General features: G+C 38.8%; 1 protein-coding gene across 3 annotated transcripts in view; it reads left to right on the forward strand.

The window, feature by feature from the left end:
* The window catches only part of HBS1L (HBS1 like translational GTPase), a 59,545-nt gene that overhangs the window by 38,314 nt on the left and 6,337 nt on the right, over positions 1–14,894 (forward strand). For all 3 annotated transcript variants that reach the window (XM_042479585.1, XM_042479568.1, XM_042479577.1), the window contains 11 exons: positions 4,871–5,127; positions 5,248–5,413; positions 6,367–6,484; positions 7,127–7,273; positions 8,173–8,247; positions 9,272–9,389; positions 9,506–9,574; positions 10,794–10,898; positions 11,773–11,863; positions 13,751–13,859; positions 14,292–14,392. In XM_042479585.1, coding sequence (XP_042335519.1) covers positions 4,871–5,127; positions 5,248–5,413; positions 6,367–6,484; positions 7,127–7,273; positions 8,173–8,247; positions 9,272–9,389; positions 9,506–9,574; positions 10,794–10,898; positions 11,773–11,863; positions 13,751–13,859; positions 14,292–14,392 — 1,356 coding nt within the window. The remainder of the gene's footprint in view (positions 1–4,870; positions 5,128–5,247; positions 5,414–6,366; positions 6,485–7,126; positions 7,274–8,172; positions 8,248–9,271; positions 9,390–9,505; positions 9,575–10,793; positions 10,899–11,772; positions 11,864–13,750; positions 13,860–14,291; positions 14,393–14,894) is intronic.

The following is a 14,894-nucleotide window of genomic DNA, read 5'->3' on the forward strand; positions in this document are numbered from 1 at the left end:
AGCAGGCTTCCCAAGTGGAGAAAGCACATATGGAGAGAGAGAGAACAGCACATCTATGCCTTCTGTAGCAGGTTCAGAGGGCACAACAAGAGAAAGGGTGGTTGTATCCTGAAATGAGTTTGCCAAATGCAGAAACCATACTCCAGTTGGTCATCCCTCACCTGAGGGAACAGGAAACAGAGGAAATCCCTTGATCACCAAAAGTCCAAGTTGCAGGTTTCTTCCCCTGCCAGACTCATGCCCCTGCAAGCAGGCAATGGAAAATCCTCCAAACAGTTTGAGCTCCCCTACCAGTAGGAACTTTTTGACAGAGCTGTTCAACAGTGGAACACACTCCCTCATAGAGTGGTGGAGTTTCCTTCTTTGGAGGTCTTTAAACAGAGGCTGGATGACCATCTGTTGGGGATGCTTTGATTGTGAATTCCTGCATGGCAAAGGGTTGAACTGGATGGCCATTGTGGTCTCTTCCAACTCTATGATTCTATGACCACTCTCCCTTCTAAGTAGGCAAAGGAAACTCCTTCTTTCCAGCAGTGCTGAAACTGTAGCTACTCTCTCCCACTCCCCCAACTTAGGCAAGTGAAAGAAAGGCAGTCCAGTTACCTTTGCTTAGTGCTCAAAACTCCATGTTAAAATTCCAAATGGCTTTGTTCTCTCACCTCACATTCCTAATTATCTCACCTCCCCCCCCCCCCATGCTTTCCTTCCTCACTCAACTATCCAGGTTGCTGGGAGAGCTGTATGTTGTGGGTGACACTTAGAGTTTGTTCATTCTTTCTTTCTGGAGAAATATAAATTTGAAATGTTGTAAACTGAGACAGTGCAAATTAAGACTCATCCATGTGACTGGAAACGGAATATTCCTGACAGTCCCAGATATACATGAATCATGGTGGCTTGGTTAGTGTGAACACCCCCCCCCCCCCCAATTTGACTGGTTAGAAATATTTAGGATCTCCAGAGAAAGGATATATTGAACAGGAAGTGAGAAATCCCACTCTCTCTCAGTTACAGATTCTATTTTATTTAACATCGTTGTTGAAACAGCAGTTTTAGAAAATCAAGAGGACATGGAAGGAGATGCAGCCCTTTTGAAACTGTTGGTTAACTTCGGATAAACTTTGGTGAGCCTCATTCACTGAGAGGCCACCAGTTACTAGATGTATAGTAAGGAAACAGTAAAGGGTATGTAGAAGAGTATTAAATTTGGAGACAGTGATGGTAAAGCAAATTTTTAAAAATATATTAATATATAATCTTGATTGATGTAACAGGGAGGTGATTTGACTGACATGACCTAGATATGTATGTTTTTAAGCCTTGTATTTATATGAACTGTGAGGTACTTTCCAACCCCAATAAGAATTTCAGAGTATAGCAGAGTAAGATTAGCATCAGGGCTGAGTCAAAATACATACCTCTTGTATTTTCTGACCATAATTTGAATTCTAAAGTCCTTGCAATGGAAGAAATTTCAGGCTCCACTGAGTGGGACCAACCTATAGACAGTGGTCCAAAGCACACTGCAAAAGTAATCCAGTTTGAGACTGCCTTAACTGCCCTGGTTCAGTGCTAGGGAATTCTGGAAACTGTAGTTTTGTGAGTCATTTTTCTTTTCTATCAAAGAGATCTGGTGTCACAATAAACTACAATTCTCAAGATTCCCTACCACTGAGCCAGGGCAGTTAGTGGTCTCAAACTGGATTAATTCTGAAGTGTGTTTGGACCAATGTGAGCTTGTCGTTGCTGCTTTACTGTATTGTGATTTGCAACACACACACACACACACAATATGGGACATTTTTATTATGTTGGCTAGGAGAAACAATTAAAAGATAAAGGTAAAGGTATTCCCTGTTGATAAGGTTGTCAAGTTGTGCCCAACCATAGGGGGCGGTGCTCATCTCCATTACTAAGCCAAAGGGCTAACATTGTCAGAGACTGCTCTGTGATCACGTGGCCAGCATAATTGCACAGAACGCTGTTTACTTTCCCACCGGAGTGGTACCCATTTGTCTACTTTAATTTGCATGCTTTCGAACTGCCAGGGTGGCAGAAGCTGGGACTAGTGATGGGAACTTGCCCCATCATGCAGCACCTTGAGTTGCCAACCGGCCAATCTTGCAATCAACAGTCAGCGTCTTAAACACTTCAGCCACACCATCCCCCTGGGAGAAACAATTACAGTAACAAAAAAACAGTAGCAGTGTGGGTTCATTTTGAACTAAAATATTATTCTGGGGAACTAAAATATTATAATAATAATAATAATAATAATAATAATAATAATAATAATAATAAATAATTTATGTGTATTTTCCTGCCTGCCCTGTGAATCGAGGTGGGATTACATCAATAAAGTAACACATTACAGACATAAAATACAATCAATAAAACACTGACTTTATTATTAGTTCAATAAAATAGCTAAAACTAGAAAATATACATCATAACCAGAAGTGAAGCATTTTATCTTAAAGATCTCCTATAAGAGGTCGGATGGATAAGCCCACCAGAAGAGATCCATCTTAAGTGCCTTCTTAAAGGCATCTAAGGTGGTGATAAGACTAGTCCATTCTAGTGCATAAATGAACACATTACAGTTTAATATGTTAAATTATCCTTGTTACAGTATTTTGAATCTTGCTCCAGATTTTTAAAAACTGAAGTTTTGAATAGCTGTTGCAGACACACTATTAACCTTGACTTATCCTTGATATCTGGGGAGAGAGAAAAGAACTGGCAGTGTTTACAGTCTAATTTGATAGTATTTTTTCCGTTTACACGCTTGTTAATTCATTTAGATTTCAAAATTGCTGCATATATTATCTTTTTACATCAAACTCAGCAGGCAGGATTATGAAGAATGATAAGACTGAAAGTCAGTCTATTTTAAGTTATATTAACAGATTAAATGCCAGTATTGATGTTCTAATACAGTATAATAGCCTTGTCATGAGTATATGTGGCCAGTGTAGGGTAGACGTTGCTTAAAAAATATTAGCCCCAACAGCTGAAGTTGATCAGTTGAAGGACAAATAGTTTGAACCAGTGATTTCCCAAGTGGGTGGTACACCCTCCCAGGGGTGATGGGAGGGCAGTTCTTCTGAGCAGTTGCCTGAGTAGCAACCAAGAGGCCTCTTGTTTGCACTGGCCTTTGCTGCAAGGCTTGCACAGGTGAGAGGCTTCTCAGTCACTGTTCAGTCAGCTGCTCAGTTGCTGCTACCAGGATGACAGGATGCAAGGGTAGCAGCAACTGAGCAGGCAATCAAACAGCAACCAAGAAGCTTCTCACCTGTGCTGGCCTTAGCTGCAAGGCTGGCACAAGCAATAAGCTTCTTGGTCACTGCTCAGCCAGCAAGGTGACCGAGTGCAAAGTGAGCAGCAACTGAGATTGGCTGTTTTGAATTTGCAATAGAAAAGATAAAGATCTTTCCTTGACAAGATTGTCTAGTCTTGTCTGTCTGTAAGGGATGGTGCTCATCTCCATTACTAAGCCGAGGAAGCCAGTATTGTCAGAGACCATTCTGTAGCCAGCATGACTGCTTGGAGAACAGTATACTTAATATCAAAAAATATGTGCGGGGGGGGGGGGGGTTGCTATGAGTGCTGCCCAAAAGGAAAGGGGGTGGTAGCCCGAAAAAGTTTGGGGACCACTGGTCTGAACTTATCAAGGTTGTATATATGTAACATTTTTTCCATTTAGGCATTTTTTAAAATTTAATGGTTGTCATAGTTTCAAGTACGTTTCATGTGAAAACATTCTTCTTTTTCATATAGGAGATTAAGTCACATCTTCTGTTTCTGGGAGGGGGGGCTTGCAGATGAAATGTGTAGTAATCAACTGCATAATGAATTTGTAGAAGATCATGGAAGTTTTTCTTAACTTCATTTACTCCATCAGTTGCATTAATGGTGACATTTATTGGCTAAAAAACGAGAATGGACAAATGGAATATCAGAAAGTAGACTATATAGAGGCCAATTTCCCAATCTTTCATCCTTCTAAAAAAACCATCCAGGTTTTAAACCCTTTTCCAGCCCATAGATCTCCTCATCCCACTGCTGTTCTTCCAGTCCACCTTCTCTCAATCTCCCACCCTTCCAAAAAAAGAAAAAGAAAAAAACCAGCAAGGAGGTCAGTGGGCTGGAAAGGGGTTTAAAGCCTGGCTGGCTGGACAAGAGATTGAGACACTGTGGATTGGGACAAACAGGAATGGGGTGAGGAGATCTATGGGCTAGAAAGGGGGTTAAAACCTGGTCATCTCTTTTGGAAGGCGAGGAGATTGAGAGGAGGTGGACTGGGATGAACAGGTGTGGGTGAGGAAATTGATGGGCTGGAAACAAGGAGAGGAGGAGGAAGGGGAGAGGTCAAGCTAGCTAAGCAACAACTACAAACCCGTAAATAGTCAGAACCATAATGTCAAACCTGTGAATGTGGAGGGTCAACTGTATACTTTTTTTGTCACAGTTAATATTACTTAATACTATCATCTCCGGCAAGCTGTTCAGTGAGTGTGTCTACTTGGCCATTTGTCAAGCGATAACTTAGGATAGTGTGGAGGTAACTGTTTAATAAGCCACATGTATGGCCATGCTAAATGGCAAATCTTACTACATTTTTGCATCTGTTCCAACATCTAGGACAGAGGAAAAGTACTATGATTCCTTTAGTTAGCAGGATAGTACAGATGACCACTTACAAAATAGATGCATTCACACTGTGTGTGAACCATTGTCTGAGGCCATCCAGTCACATATCATCTAATCTTTTATTTTGAAAGTTTAAGGGAAATGGAAGATTGAATTTCTTTGGGCCTATAATATTTGGGATTTTTGTTCTCTGAAATCCAATTTCTGCTTTCTCTAGCATGACTGTTGAAGAGAATGGTCATAACATTTTTCCGCCCCAAAAGGGATTCTCATCTGGAGATGCCAATGCCAATTTGGGAGCAGCTGAGATTCTATCTAAACCAGTTCTTCCACCCCAGACCATTCAGCCATTAGAAGAACCAATAGTGGCACCAACTCAAAAAAGATCTGGGAAAGCAAAACAGCAGATAGATGTGAAAGCTGAGTTGGAGAAGAGACAAGGTGGAAAGCATTTGCTTAACCTTGTAATAATAGGTAATGCTTTTTTTTTTTTTGAGTGAAAATGAAATGGCTATACATACAATTTCCACCTTTCCCCTCAATGTTTTGACCTGTAACAATGATAATATCAAATTTAATATTTCATATTCTTAGGACATGTTGATGCAGGGAAAAGTACTCTGATGGGCCATTTATTATATCTCCTGGGAAATGTGAACAAAAGAACTATGCACAAATATGAGCAGGAATCCAAGAAAGCTGGAAAAGCATCATTTGCTTATGCATGGGTCTTAGATGAAACAGGGGAAGAGAGAGAGAGGTAAGCAATGCTTCCTTCTTCATATGAATTAGTGATAGTAGTAAAGTATTTTTGTAGCGTAAAATGAACTAAGAGGGAATTAGATATTATATAGGTATATGGCCTGCCTTTCCAGTGGGCAAGCTACCCACAGTTTGGAATATCTGCAATTAGCCCCTCCCCATATAATTAGATAGTGGTGTGTGCATGGAGCCATGCCAATGCAAACATGTCCTTGGGGCTGTTTATAGACTTATATGGACTTGAGATTGCACAATATTTCATATTTGAGGGAGTGAGTGGGAACCAATTCCACACTGATATGGAGAACCGAATATAATAAAATGCTGTCAGTTTCAGAATCCTGAAATATCTTTCTCTAGTGAGAACATGTTTTCAGTTGTTGTAGGTAAGTGCTTTTTCAAACCTAACTCGTATAGGAGATATTTCCTGCATTGACTTGCTAAGGAACCCTTGTGTGCGCCAGAAATGTGAATAATATTTTTGCGAAGGTAAAAATGTCAGATTTTATGTCACTCTCTCTATATTTGTAGCAGAATTAGGATGGAATTGTTTTGCTAGTTTTATGAGATAAGGTAGACATGAGATGGTACTCCTTTTTGATGTAGTTACAACTCTTGGATGTGATCTGATATGTAGATAACAGTTCAGTGCATTCTTGTTCATCCTACCGTTCCACTGCTTTCTGTCAAATTGTATGCTTCTGTCTCAGCACATGCTGGATTTTTCTCAGTGTTACTGTCTACACTAACAGTGATAGCATTGTTCTGTATGCATGGTGGAAAAAAATCATGGTGGGAATTCCTTTATCAAAAAAGCCACAACAGTCATATACTCTGTTTTAGTCAAAAATGTGTGGATGACTTTTAACCCCTGTTCATCAGTGAATATATGTGGTTAAACTTTGGGAATGTTTATAAATTACAAATTGTATACTTTTGCTTTGTTTTTAGAGGAGTTACAATGGATGTAGGTATGACCAAATTTGAGACAAAAACAAAAGTTATTACATTAATGGACGCTCCTGGCCATAAAGACTTCATTCCAAATATGATCACAGGAGCTGCACAGGTAAATATTTTTTTATTAGTGAGTAGATAACCTACTGACCTGAATTTTGTAGTCCTTTTGCTGAGTCAAAATTTCCATCTTCTCCTCTAGTAGACTTGGATATGTTTATTATGAACATTGATTGGAAGAGACTATTCTTCAGATATCTCTATTTCGTGAGGCATGGTGAACCTATAACATAATTTTTCATTCTTCCAATGTAATAGTTTATTTATTGGATTTATATCCTCCCTTTCTCCCAGTGTGGGATAGTTGTAACTAGGATGTCCAGAATTCAAAGATATAGCCATGATAGTCTGTGATACCAGTGTGTAGAGAGATCTTGTAGCACTTTTGAGACTAACTGAAAGAAAAGTTGGCAGCATGAGCTTTCATAGACTTATGTCTACTTCCTCAGATGCATTTGAGGAAGTAGACTGTAGTCTACGAAAGCTCATGCTGCCAACTTCTTTCTTTCAGTTAGTCTCAAAGGCCCTGCAAGATCTCTATATAGGATATTCAGAGTGACTCAGATATTTTGCATATATTATATGGTAAGAGATAATAGATTTGTGGCCACATTCTTGATATGGTTGAGCTTTGTGCTATTTATGGTTTTACAATGCCTGTGAATACATTTTAACTACTATTCTTCTTCCTTAGGCTGATGTGGCAATATTAGTGGTAGATGCCAGCAGAGGGGAGTTTGAAGCAGGATTTGAGACTGGTGGACAAACACGAGAACATGGCCTGTTGGTTCGATCTCTTGGAGTAACACAATTGGCAGTTGCGGTTAATAAAATGGACCAGGTATTTTCCTTAATACAATGAGCCCGCGCCATACGTGGCTTCACTTCCATGGCTTTCAGCATATGCTGAAGCCACGGGAGAATCAAATTAATGGCGTGGCGCCATGTGCATGCGCCCCATTATTTTCGAGCATAAGCTGTTTTCTCCTTATGTGAGGGGGTCCAGAACCGATCTCCCTCGTAAGGGAAGGGAGCACTGTATTCCTTGTGTTTTTTCTTATAAACACACACATAGAAAGAATTTGCAGGTTCAGGTACTGCAAACTTTGTTTAAGAACTCCAACGTCCAAAACAAACTGCAGAAATAATCCAGTTTGAGACCCTTTTCAATGCCATAGTCAATGCTAGGGAATTCTGGGAACTGTAGTTTGTGAGACATTTAACTCTGTCAGAGAGCTCTGGTGCCACAATAAACTACAATTCCCAGGATTCCCTAGCACTGAACCAGGGCAATTAAAGTGGTCTCAAACTGGATTATTTCTGCAGTGTGTTTTGTCTAACATTTTGTTGCATCTTTAATAATTCCAGGTCTAGCATCCATTTTAAAACTGGAGAAAGTACATTTCTACTTGAATTAAGCCACTGTCTTCTGACACAAACTCTTATTAAGCACATCAGTTTACAGCCAGAGACATGCTAGATATGTAAAATCTATCCATAGGTTGCTAGAACTGAAGAAAATGTTGTCTTCTTTCCTAGTGAATATAAAAACTTCTGTTTTCAGTTTGTCCTTCTGTTCAGCTTTAGTCATCTTCTGGAATGTATCTCTGAACACCTCTGTTCTCAAATGTGGTGAAAATGTTCCCATACCTCCTAGAAGACATTTGTGGATATTGGTGAGTGTGTGTGTGTTCAGGTGCCCTCTTACTTTCTCAGCCGTGTCTTATGTTCCTATTATAGGTCAATTGGCAACAGGAAAGATTTCAGGAAATCGTCAATAAACTTGGGCAGTTCCTTAAGCAAGCTGGCTTTAAGGTAAAGAAATCAATATAATACACAGATTTTTGAGTTAATAGGCTAAAGTGTTCAGTGAACATCTGCAATGCTTCCATCACTAAATGTTCCTCATCCAGCAGACTTTGTGGCTGCTCCATTCTAAATGTATGATTAAATCATTCTAAATTAATGGTAGTGCTTACTGTTTTCTCTGACCATCTGCCAAAACAGGAGTCCAATGAAATTCCAGGTGATTTTTTGACTAAGGCATAATTTTTTATTATTGGCACTTAAACAGTTGTGAAAATAGTTTTCTGCTCTACACAGTGATAATCTTTGCTACTAACTTCTTAGAGCCAGCATGGTGTACGGATTTAATGTCTCCATAAATTGGAAGCACCTTGGAGGCACACAAGTAGAACAAGAAGAACTTGTTCCCAGGAATTTGAAAACTGGACAACAAAACTGAAATTAGAGACAACTAAATACAAGCTTTTGAGACAACTGAGACAACTTTTGATAGGAGGATAGGATAGTGGTGTTGGTCAAATAGTAGGAGGTGCCCTTACCACTGGTAAATAGACATCTGGGCTTATTGGATCTTGCTTTTTATGAATTGTTATGGGGAGCCTTTGACATTCTTCTTCACACCCCTCTGTGACAGAGTAAAGTCTGAATTACTCCTAGTGCTGAATTATTGAACAAAACAGCCTGTTGTTTATCTTCTCTGAATTTGTTGTTGTGGGGCTTCAAGTTGTTTCCAACTTGTGCCCAAGGTCACGCAAGACGTTTCCATGGCTGAGCAGGGATTTGAACTCTGGTCTCCAGAGTTCTAGTCCAGTGTTCAGACCACTCCTAATCCAATGCTCAGACCTTTGAGACCAGTGTGCCATTTAGTAATTTAGTAACTACTTAATCAGGTTTATGTTTTTTTGTTTTGTTTTTTTACAAATATTCCCTAAAGAAATCAGTAAATCTTAGTATGTGTTTCAAAAACTGAGAAATGGTACTAAAGAGTTGCTTACCCTTTTGCCTTTGCAAACTAAATTTTTCCCTCAAACAGGAATCAGATGTAGCCTATATCCCTACAAGTGGCCTTGGGGGAGAAAATCTTGTCACAAGAAGTCAGTCGAGTGAGCTGACCAAATGGTATGAAGGGAAATGCTTGCTAGAACAAATTGGTAGGTATATAGTTCTAACATCTCAGAACCATGTAAAAACACAGCAGCAGAGACAAATATGCTATATATCATAATATAAGGAAGCTAATGATGCATTTGCATTGATGTATTTACAGATTCTTTCAAGTCGCCTCAAAGATCAGTGGATAAACCATTCAGATTATGTGTATCAGATGTTTTTAAAGGTTAGTAATAAAGACTGCTCATTTTAAAATAATACTGGTTTCACATAGTATTTCATGAGCAATTTATTTTAAATATTTATTTAAAGCTCCTGTGACGTATTTTACTCAAATCTTCATTCTCAGCATTAATTGCCTTGAAATTACTACAGTGTGCCCGTGCCATGCGCGGGCGCGCCATACACGGCTTGAGCATATGCGCTCAAGCCGTGGGGCGCACACAGGGCGGAAGGGGCGGCGCATCCCATGCTGCCGTGCCGCCGTGCACAAGCCCCATTAGAAACGCGGATCCCCATGTAAGGCGAGGGCCCACTGTATTATGATAGAGTTTCAGTAGCATAGCATTCAGTATCTGTCATAACTCCTACTCAGTACCAGTGCAGATCTTAGAATCATGGGACTGTAGAATAATAGAGTTGGAAGAGACCCCAAGGACCATCCAGTCCAACCCCCTGCCATGCAGGAACTCACAATCAAAGCACCCCCATGAGATGGCTATCCAGCCTCTGTTTAAAAACCTCCAAAGAAGGAGACTCCATCACATTTCAAGGGAGTGTGTTCCACTGTTGAACAGCTGTTACTGTCAGGATGTTCCTCCTAATGTTTAGGTGGAATCTCTTCCTGTATAGAGCTGTATTGCTTACAACCTGTGCTATACCAGCACAGGACAAAATTTTCACCTATAATCCTTTTAAATTGGTTCTTACAAGTTTAAAGAGCACATTGATCTGAAATCCAGACACCTACTTTTTGTACTTACAGGAACATTTTTTAGATAATTTCACTGTCTGGCAAAGAGTAAAAAGTATACCATAAAGCAATATGTCTACAGACATACCAGGCCAGTAACACCTATACACATGTGGAAATTTTCTTCCACATGTGCTTGTAAAAAAGTATAGCATGTAAAGATTCTGGTGCTGGATTGGCAACCGCATTGTCCAGCACAGTTTTAACATGATAGAATAGGGATTGGTAGGGATAAGGGGAAGAAAAGAAAAGTGGGAAGGGCAAGAAGGAGAGAGGAGAGAAGAAATGAGTGTTTTAATGGCATCAAGCACAGACTTCTAGAATAAATGACCAGTTTTCATTATGATATAAGACTGATTGTGCAGGTATTCTCTTCTTATTGCAAATATATAGATTGGCTAGAGTTACTTCAAAACAAATAGCTGTTATGGTCTCTGTGTTTCATTTTCACAAACCAACATATTTATTCTAGATCAGGGCTCAGGATTTTGTGTGACTGGTAAAATTGATGCAGGCTACATCCAAGTTGGAGATCGACTTCTGGCAATGCCTCCTAATGAAACTTGCACTGTGAAAGGTACAAAATGCAGATTGATGTGTTTTCTGATAATGAACACACTATAAACACATACAGAATTTGCTAACCAAAACTAACAAATGTGAAAACTTTAATTGAAATTCTGTGATTCCTTTTACTGAACTATGAATTGTTTTCATAGGCAAGGTTTTTTTAAATCACTCTGATATGCTTGGATTAAAATATACTTAATGTAATGCAAAGAACGAGAGATTTGGCAAGCCAATAATTATGCTAATTGCTAGTGTTCAGTTATTTTGCAAACATAATTAGTATTGCTAGTGTAAATGTAGCATTTGCAGAATGCTATCAACTGTTTTTCAGTTTTTATTCTCAACAAGTGAAATCTTCTACATTCTAATGTGTACATATAATTTTGTATCAATTTTTCATGTAATCTTTCAAATGATTTAGATGTTTTCTGATACAGAGTTTAATGTAATATGTTCCTACAGTATGCATTTCTTTCATGATTACACTGAAAGCAAGCATTAACTCATTTATTGAAGAATGAAAGCAGGTACCATAAAAGCTTGTAAAAGGTTGCATACAGTAAGCAAAAGGAGTCTTGTCAAATTCTTAAGTACCGTAGTCATACTTTCCAAATGGTGACATCTATGCAGACAAGACATTCATATAGCTGGATGCTGTGACTTGGCAGAAAACTGAATAAGCAAAAAGTACTTTATATAATGGTGGTACCCAAACAGAAAATGTTTCTCTGAGGTTTTAGTCAACAGCTTTTACTATCACCTCATTCATACTGAAAACTGATGAGTAGTGGTTGATACAGCAGAATTGGCAAAGACAGAGCTGTTTGCAACTGTTAAACCAAGATAGTTCACTGTTTTGTTCTGGTTTTACTCATTTCCAGGAATTGCTCTACATGATGAACCAGTGGATTGGGCTGCAGCAGGAGATCACGTTAGTCTCACTTTGACTGGCATGGATATCATCAAAATCAAGTAAGTGCAGAGAAGAGTTTGTCTAAGCAACCGTTTATATTTAGCAAGAAGCATTTTAACTGTTGTGCTTGATAATCAGTGGTTTACCGGTTGAAGAGAGAAGGATGTAGCAGTTTAGCTACCTGGACCTTTAAAACCATAAAGTTACACATCACCTATCTTGTATTCAAAAGATTATATGAACTGACAGTGCTTTTGATCCTGATCAGACAATTACTTGTTTAATAAGAGATATTGAATCCTAATGCTTAGGAAAGGATAGGGAGAATGTCCAGATAGGCATACAATCAGTATACAAGATTGGTGTTGTTTCTTGTCTGTGTAATAATACCACTGAACTCAACATAATGTCAGTAACAGAGCATCTTTCATTTAGATTTCTGTAATGCACTCTACATGGAGCTACCTTTGTACCAAGTTTGGAAGCTTCAATTGGTGCAATAATGCACCAATTGAATGGCAGCCAGATTGGTCACTGGAACATCTAGGTCAGACCATATAACACCAGTATTAAAATCTCTTCACTGGCTACCAATTAGCTTCCAGGCACAGTACAAAGTGTTGGTTATTGCCTTTAAAGCCCAACATGGCTTGGGCCTGAGTTACTTGAGGGAACGCCTCTCCCTATACAATCCACCTCGCACTCTCAGAACAACTGGGAAGAATTAATTAGAGCATGTAAAGACCAGGTTAACAACAACTTCCTATAGAGCATTTACTGCCGTAGCTCCTAAATTATGGAATGGCTTGCTGGAGGAGATCCGTCTTGTTACCACCTTAGATGCCTTTAAGAAGGCACTTAAGACGGATCTCTTCTGGCAGGCCTATCCACCCAATCTGTTATAAGAAAGTTAGAAATACTCCACCTTCATTTGTGATGATACGTATTTTAGATGACAATTTTGGTTAATGTATTGTATTGGTAGTGGTCCTATTCTTTTATTGAGTGTATTTTATGTGATATTGTAGCCCTTAATCTTGTAATACTGTTTTTATTTTTGTAATCCCGCCTCGATCCACAGGGAGAGGCAGGAAATATAAATAAAAATTATTATTCTTATTCTTATTCTTATTCTTATTACATTGCCACTGCCAGAGAGCATCACACTACCAAAGCATCTAACTGAGATGGGAAGGCCAAAAATGTAGAACACAGCAGGACATAATAAAGAAATCCAAAAGGGAAGGTTAAGTTTAAACAGGAGAGGCTGTGTTGTTCTACAAATAGCTACTTTCTCTGTTTCTGTACATGTGTAGAAAAGTTACACAGAAGCCACAACCGGCACTCGCATTTAAGAACCCTGTCCCCACCCAAGACTCAACTCTAGCTTTTGCGGTTTATTCCTCAAGAGGTTTGGTGGAAATTACAACCAGCCTTGTGAAATTGTATTCCTCCTGATCTGTGGGATTAACCTCTAACCACACTTATTTTCCGAGTATTAACAGTAATTTTTAAACTATATTTGTACCACTGCAAGCTCAATTTCCTTTTAACCATAGTTTGTAATCCTCTAAGTATGAACTAGATTCATGATGGGAGTGATGCAATTTAATTAATTATTACATTAAAATTAAATTAAAATATTCACGTTCCATTAAGGATCACTCAAGATAGAAAACCATTAAAAATCTTAACTGCCACACAGACAAGCATATTTTAAGATTAAGAATAGGATTTTGCATGTATAGTTTTATTTTTCAAATAGACAGAATAATCTAAATCCACTTGTTAGTTCTAACTAAAGTAGATCTACTGCATCAGTGGAACTTAGTGTACAGTTGTATATAGTCTCTTTTCATTGTGCTGTATAATTCTGAGTTCTGTTTTAATTACATCAAAAAGTTATTGATACATGGTCTGATGCTATTCTACTGTGTTTCTTGCAGTGTTGGCTGTATATTTTGTTGTCCTAAGGAACCTATTAAAGCTTGCACACGATTCAGAGCCCGAGTCCTCATCTTTAATATTGAAATCCCTATCACCAAAGGATTCCCTGTGAGTGAGGCACTGTTTTTGTCTCGGAAAGGCCTTATGTGTTTACATTTTCTAGTTCGGGTCTTCACAATCATACTTCATTCAGCTGGATACTGTACATTTCCAACTATTCTGAATATGTCCTGAGGTAGGAAGGTAGAGATGATGAATGCTCTTTAAAAAGATAGCTGTACTTGTTACAGTGATCCTTGGGAGGTTCAGTTTAATGGATTAAGGTAGTAGCAAAAGCAGTACCTGAGGGCAGGAAAACAGGTAGACTGTGCCTCAGAAATAGATTCTGCTGCTAAACAATGCGATATTTGTATATGGTTTTAATGCAACATCTCATCTTATTTATGAAATGGATCAATAGCAGGATTTTTCCAGGACTTCTCCATTTTGTGACCTGTGCATGGTAGTTGCAAGAGTGTCAGTGTAAAACTATTGTTTCAGGTACTTCTTCATTTTCAAACTGTAAGTGAGCCTGCTACTATCCGAAAGTTATTGAGTGTTCTACACAAGAGTACAGGTGAAGTCACAAAAAAGAAGCCTAAGTAAGTATTCTTTGCTGTTTAATTTGTTCATTTTTGTTCTAAAAGTCTGCAAAAATTGAGATGCTATAGGTTCTGCTGTGATTTGTATCATAGAAATTGAGCAGAAATTGAGGAGAGATAATAGTGATAATACCTTGCAGACAGTTGCTCTTCATCATTAGGTATCAGAGTAATTGTGAAACTAGTTTAGGTGCCATTATCACATTGCAGAGGTTCTGAGCATATTTGAACTGTCTTTTCTGAGTCTTCAAGAGAGTTTCTTCCTGTGCTGCACAAGCATTCTCTCAGCTTCTGGGAAATTTTGTTTCAAACTTTGTGAGGCAGTACAGGGTTGGTTGGCCTTCTTCCTTAGAAGATTCTAGTTCTTTCAGTCTGTGAATTAGATTCTCCCTTGTAGGAGTGCAAAAATAGGTTTGAAGGGTACTATGTCTGGAAGTGATTATAATTAGAATCATAGGCGGGTTATAGACCGCCCATTTGGGGCGGTCTGCACCCGCCCCTT

This window comes from Sceloporus undulatus, chromosome 1 (assembly GCF_019175285.1).
Source record: "Sceloporus undulatus isolate JIND9_A2432 ecotype Alabama chromosome 1, SceUnd_v1.1, whole genome shotgun sequence".
NCBI lineage: Eukaryota > Metazoa > Chordata > Lepidosauria > Squamata > Phrynosomatidae > Sceloporus > Sceloporus undulatus.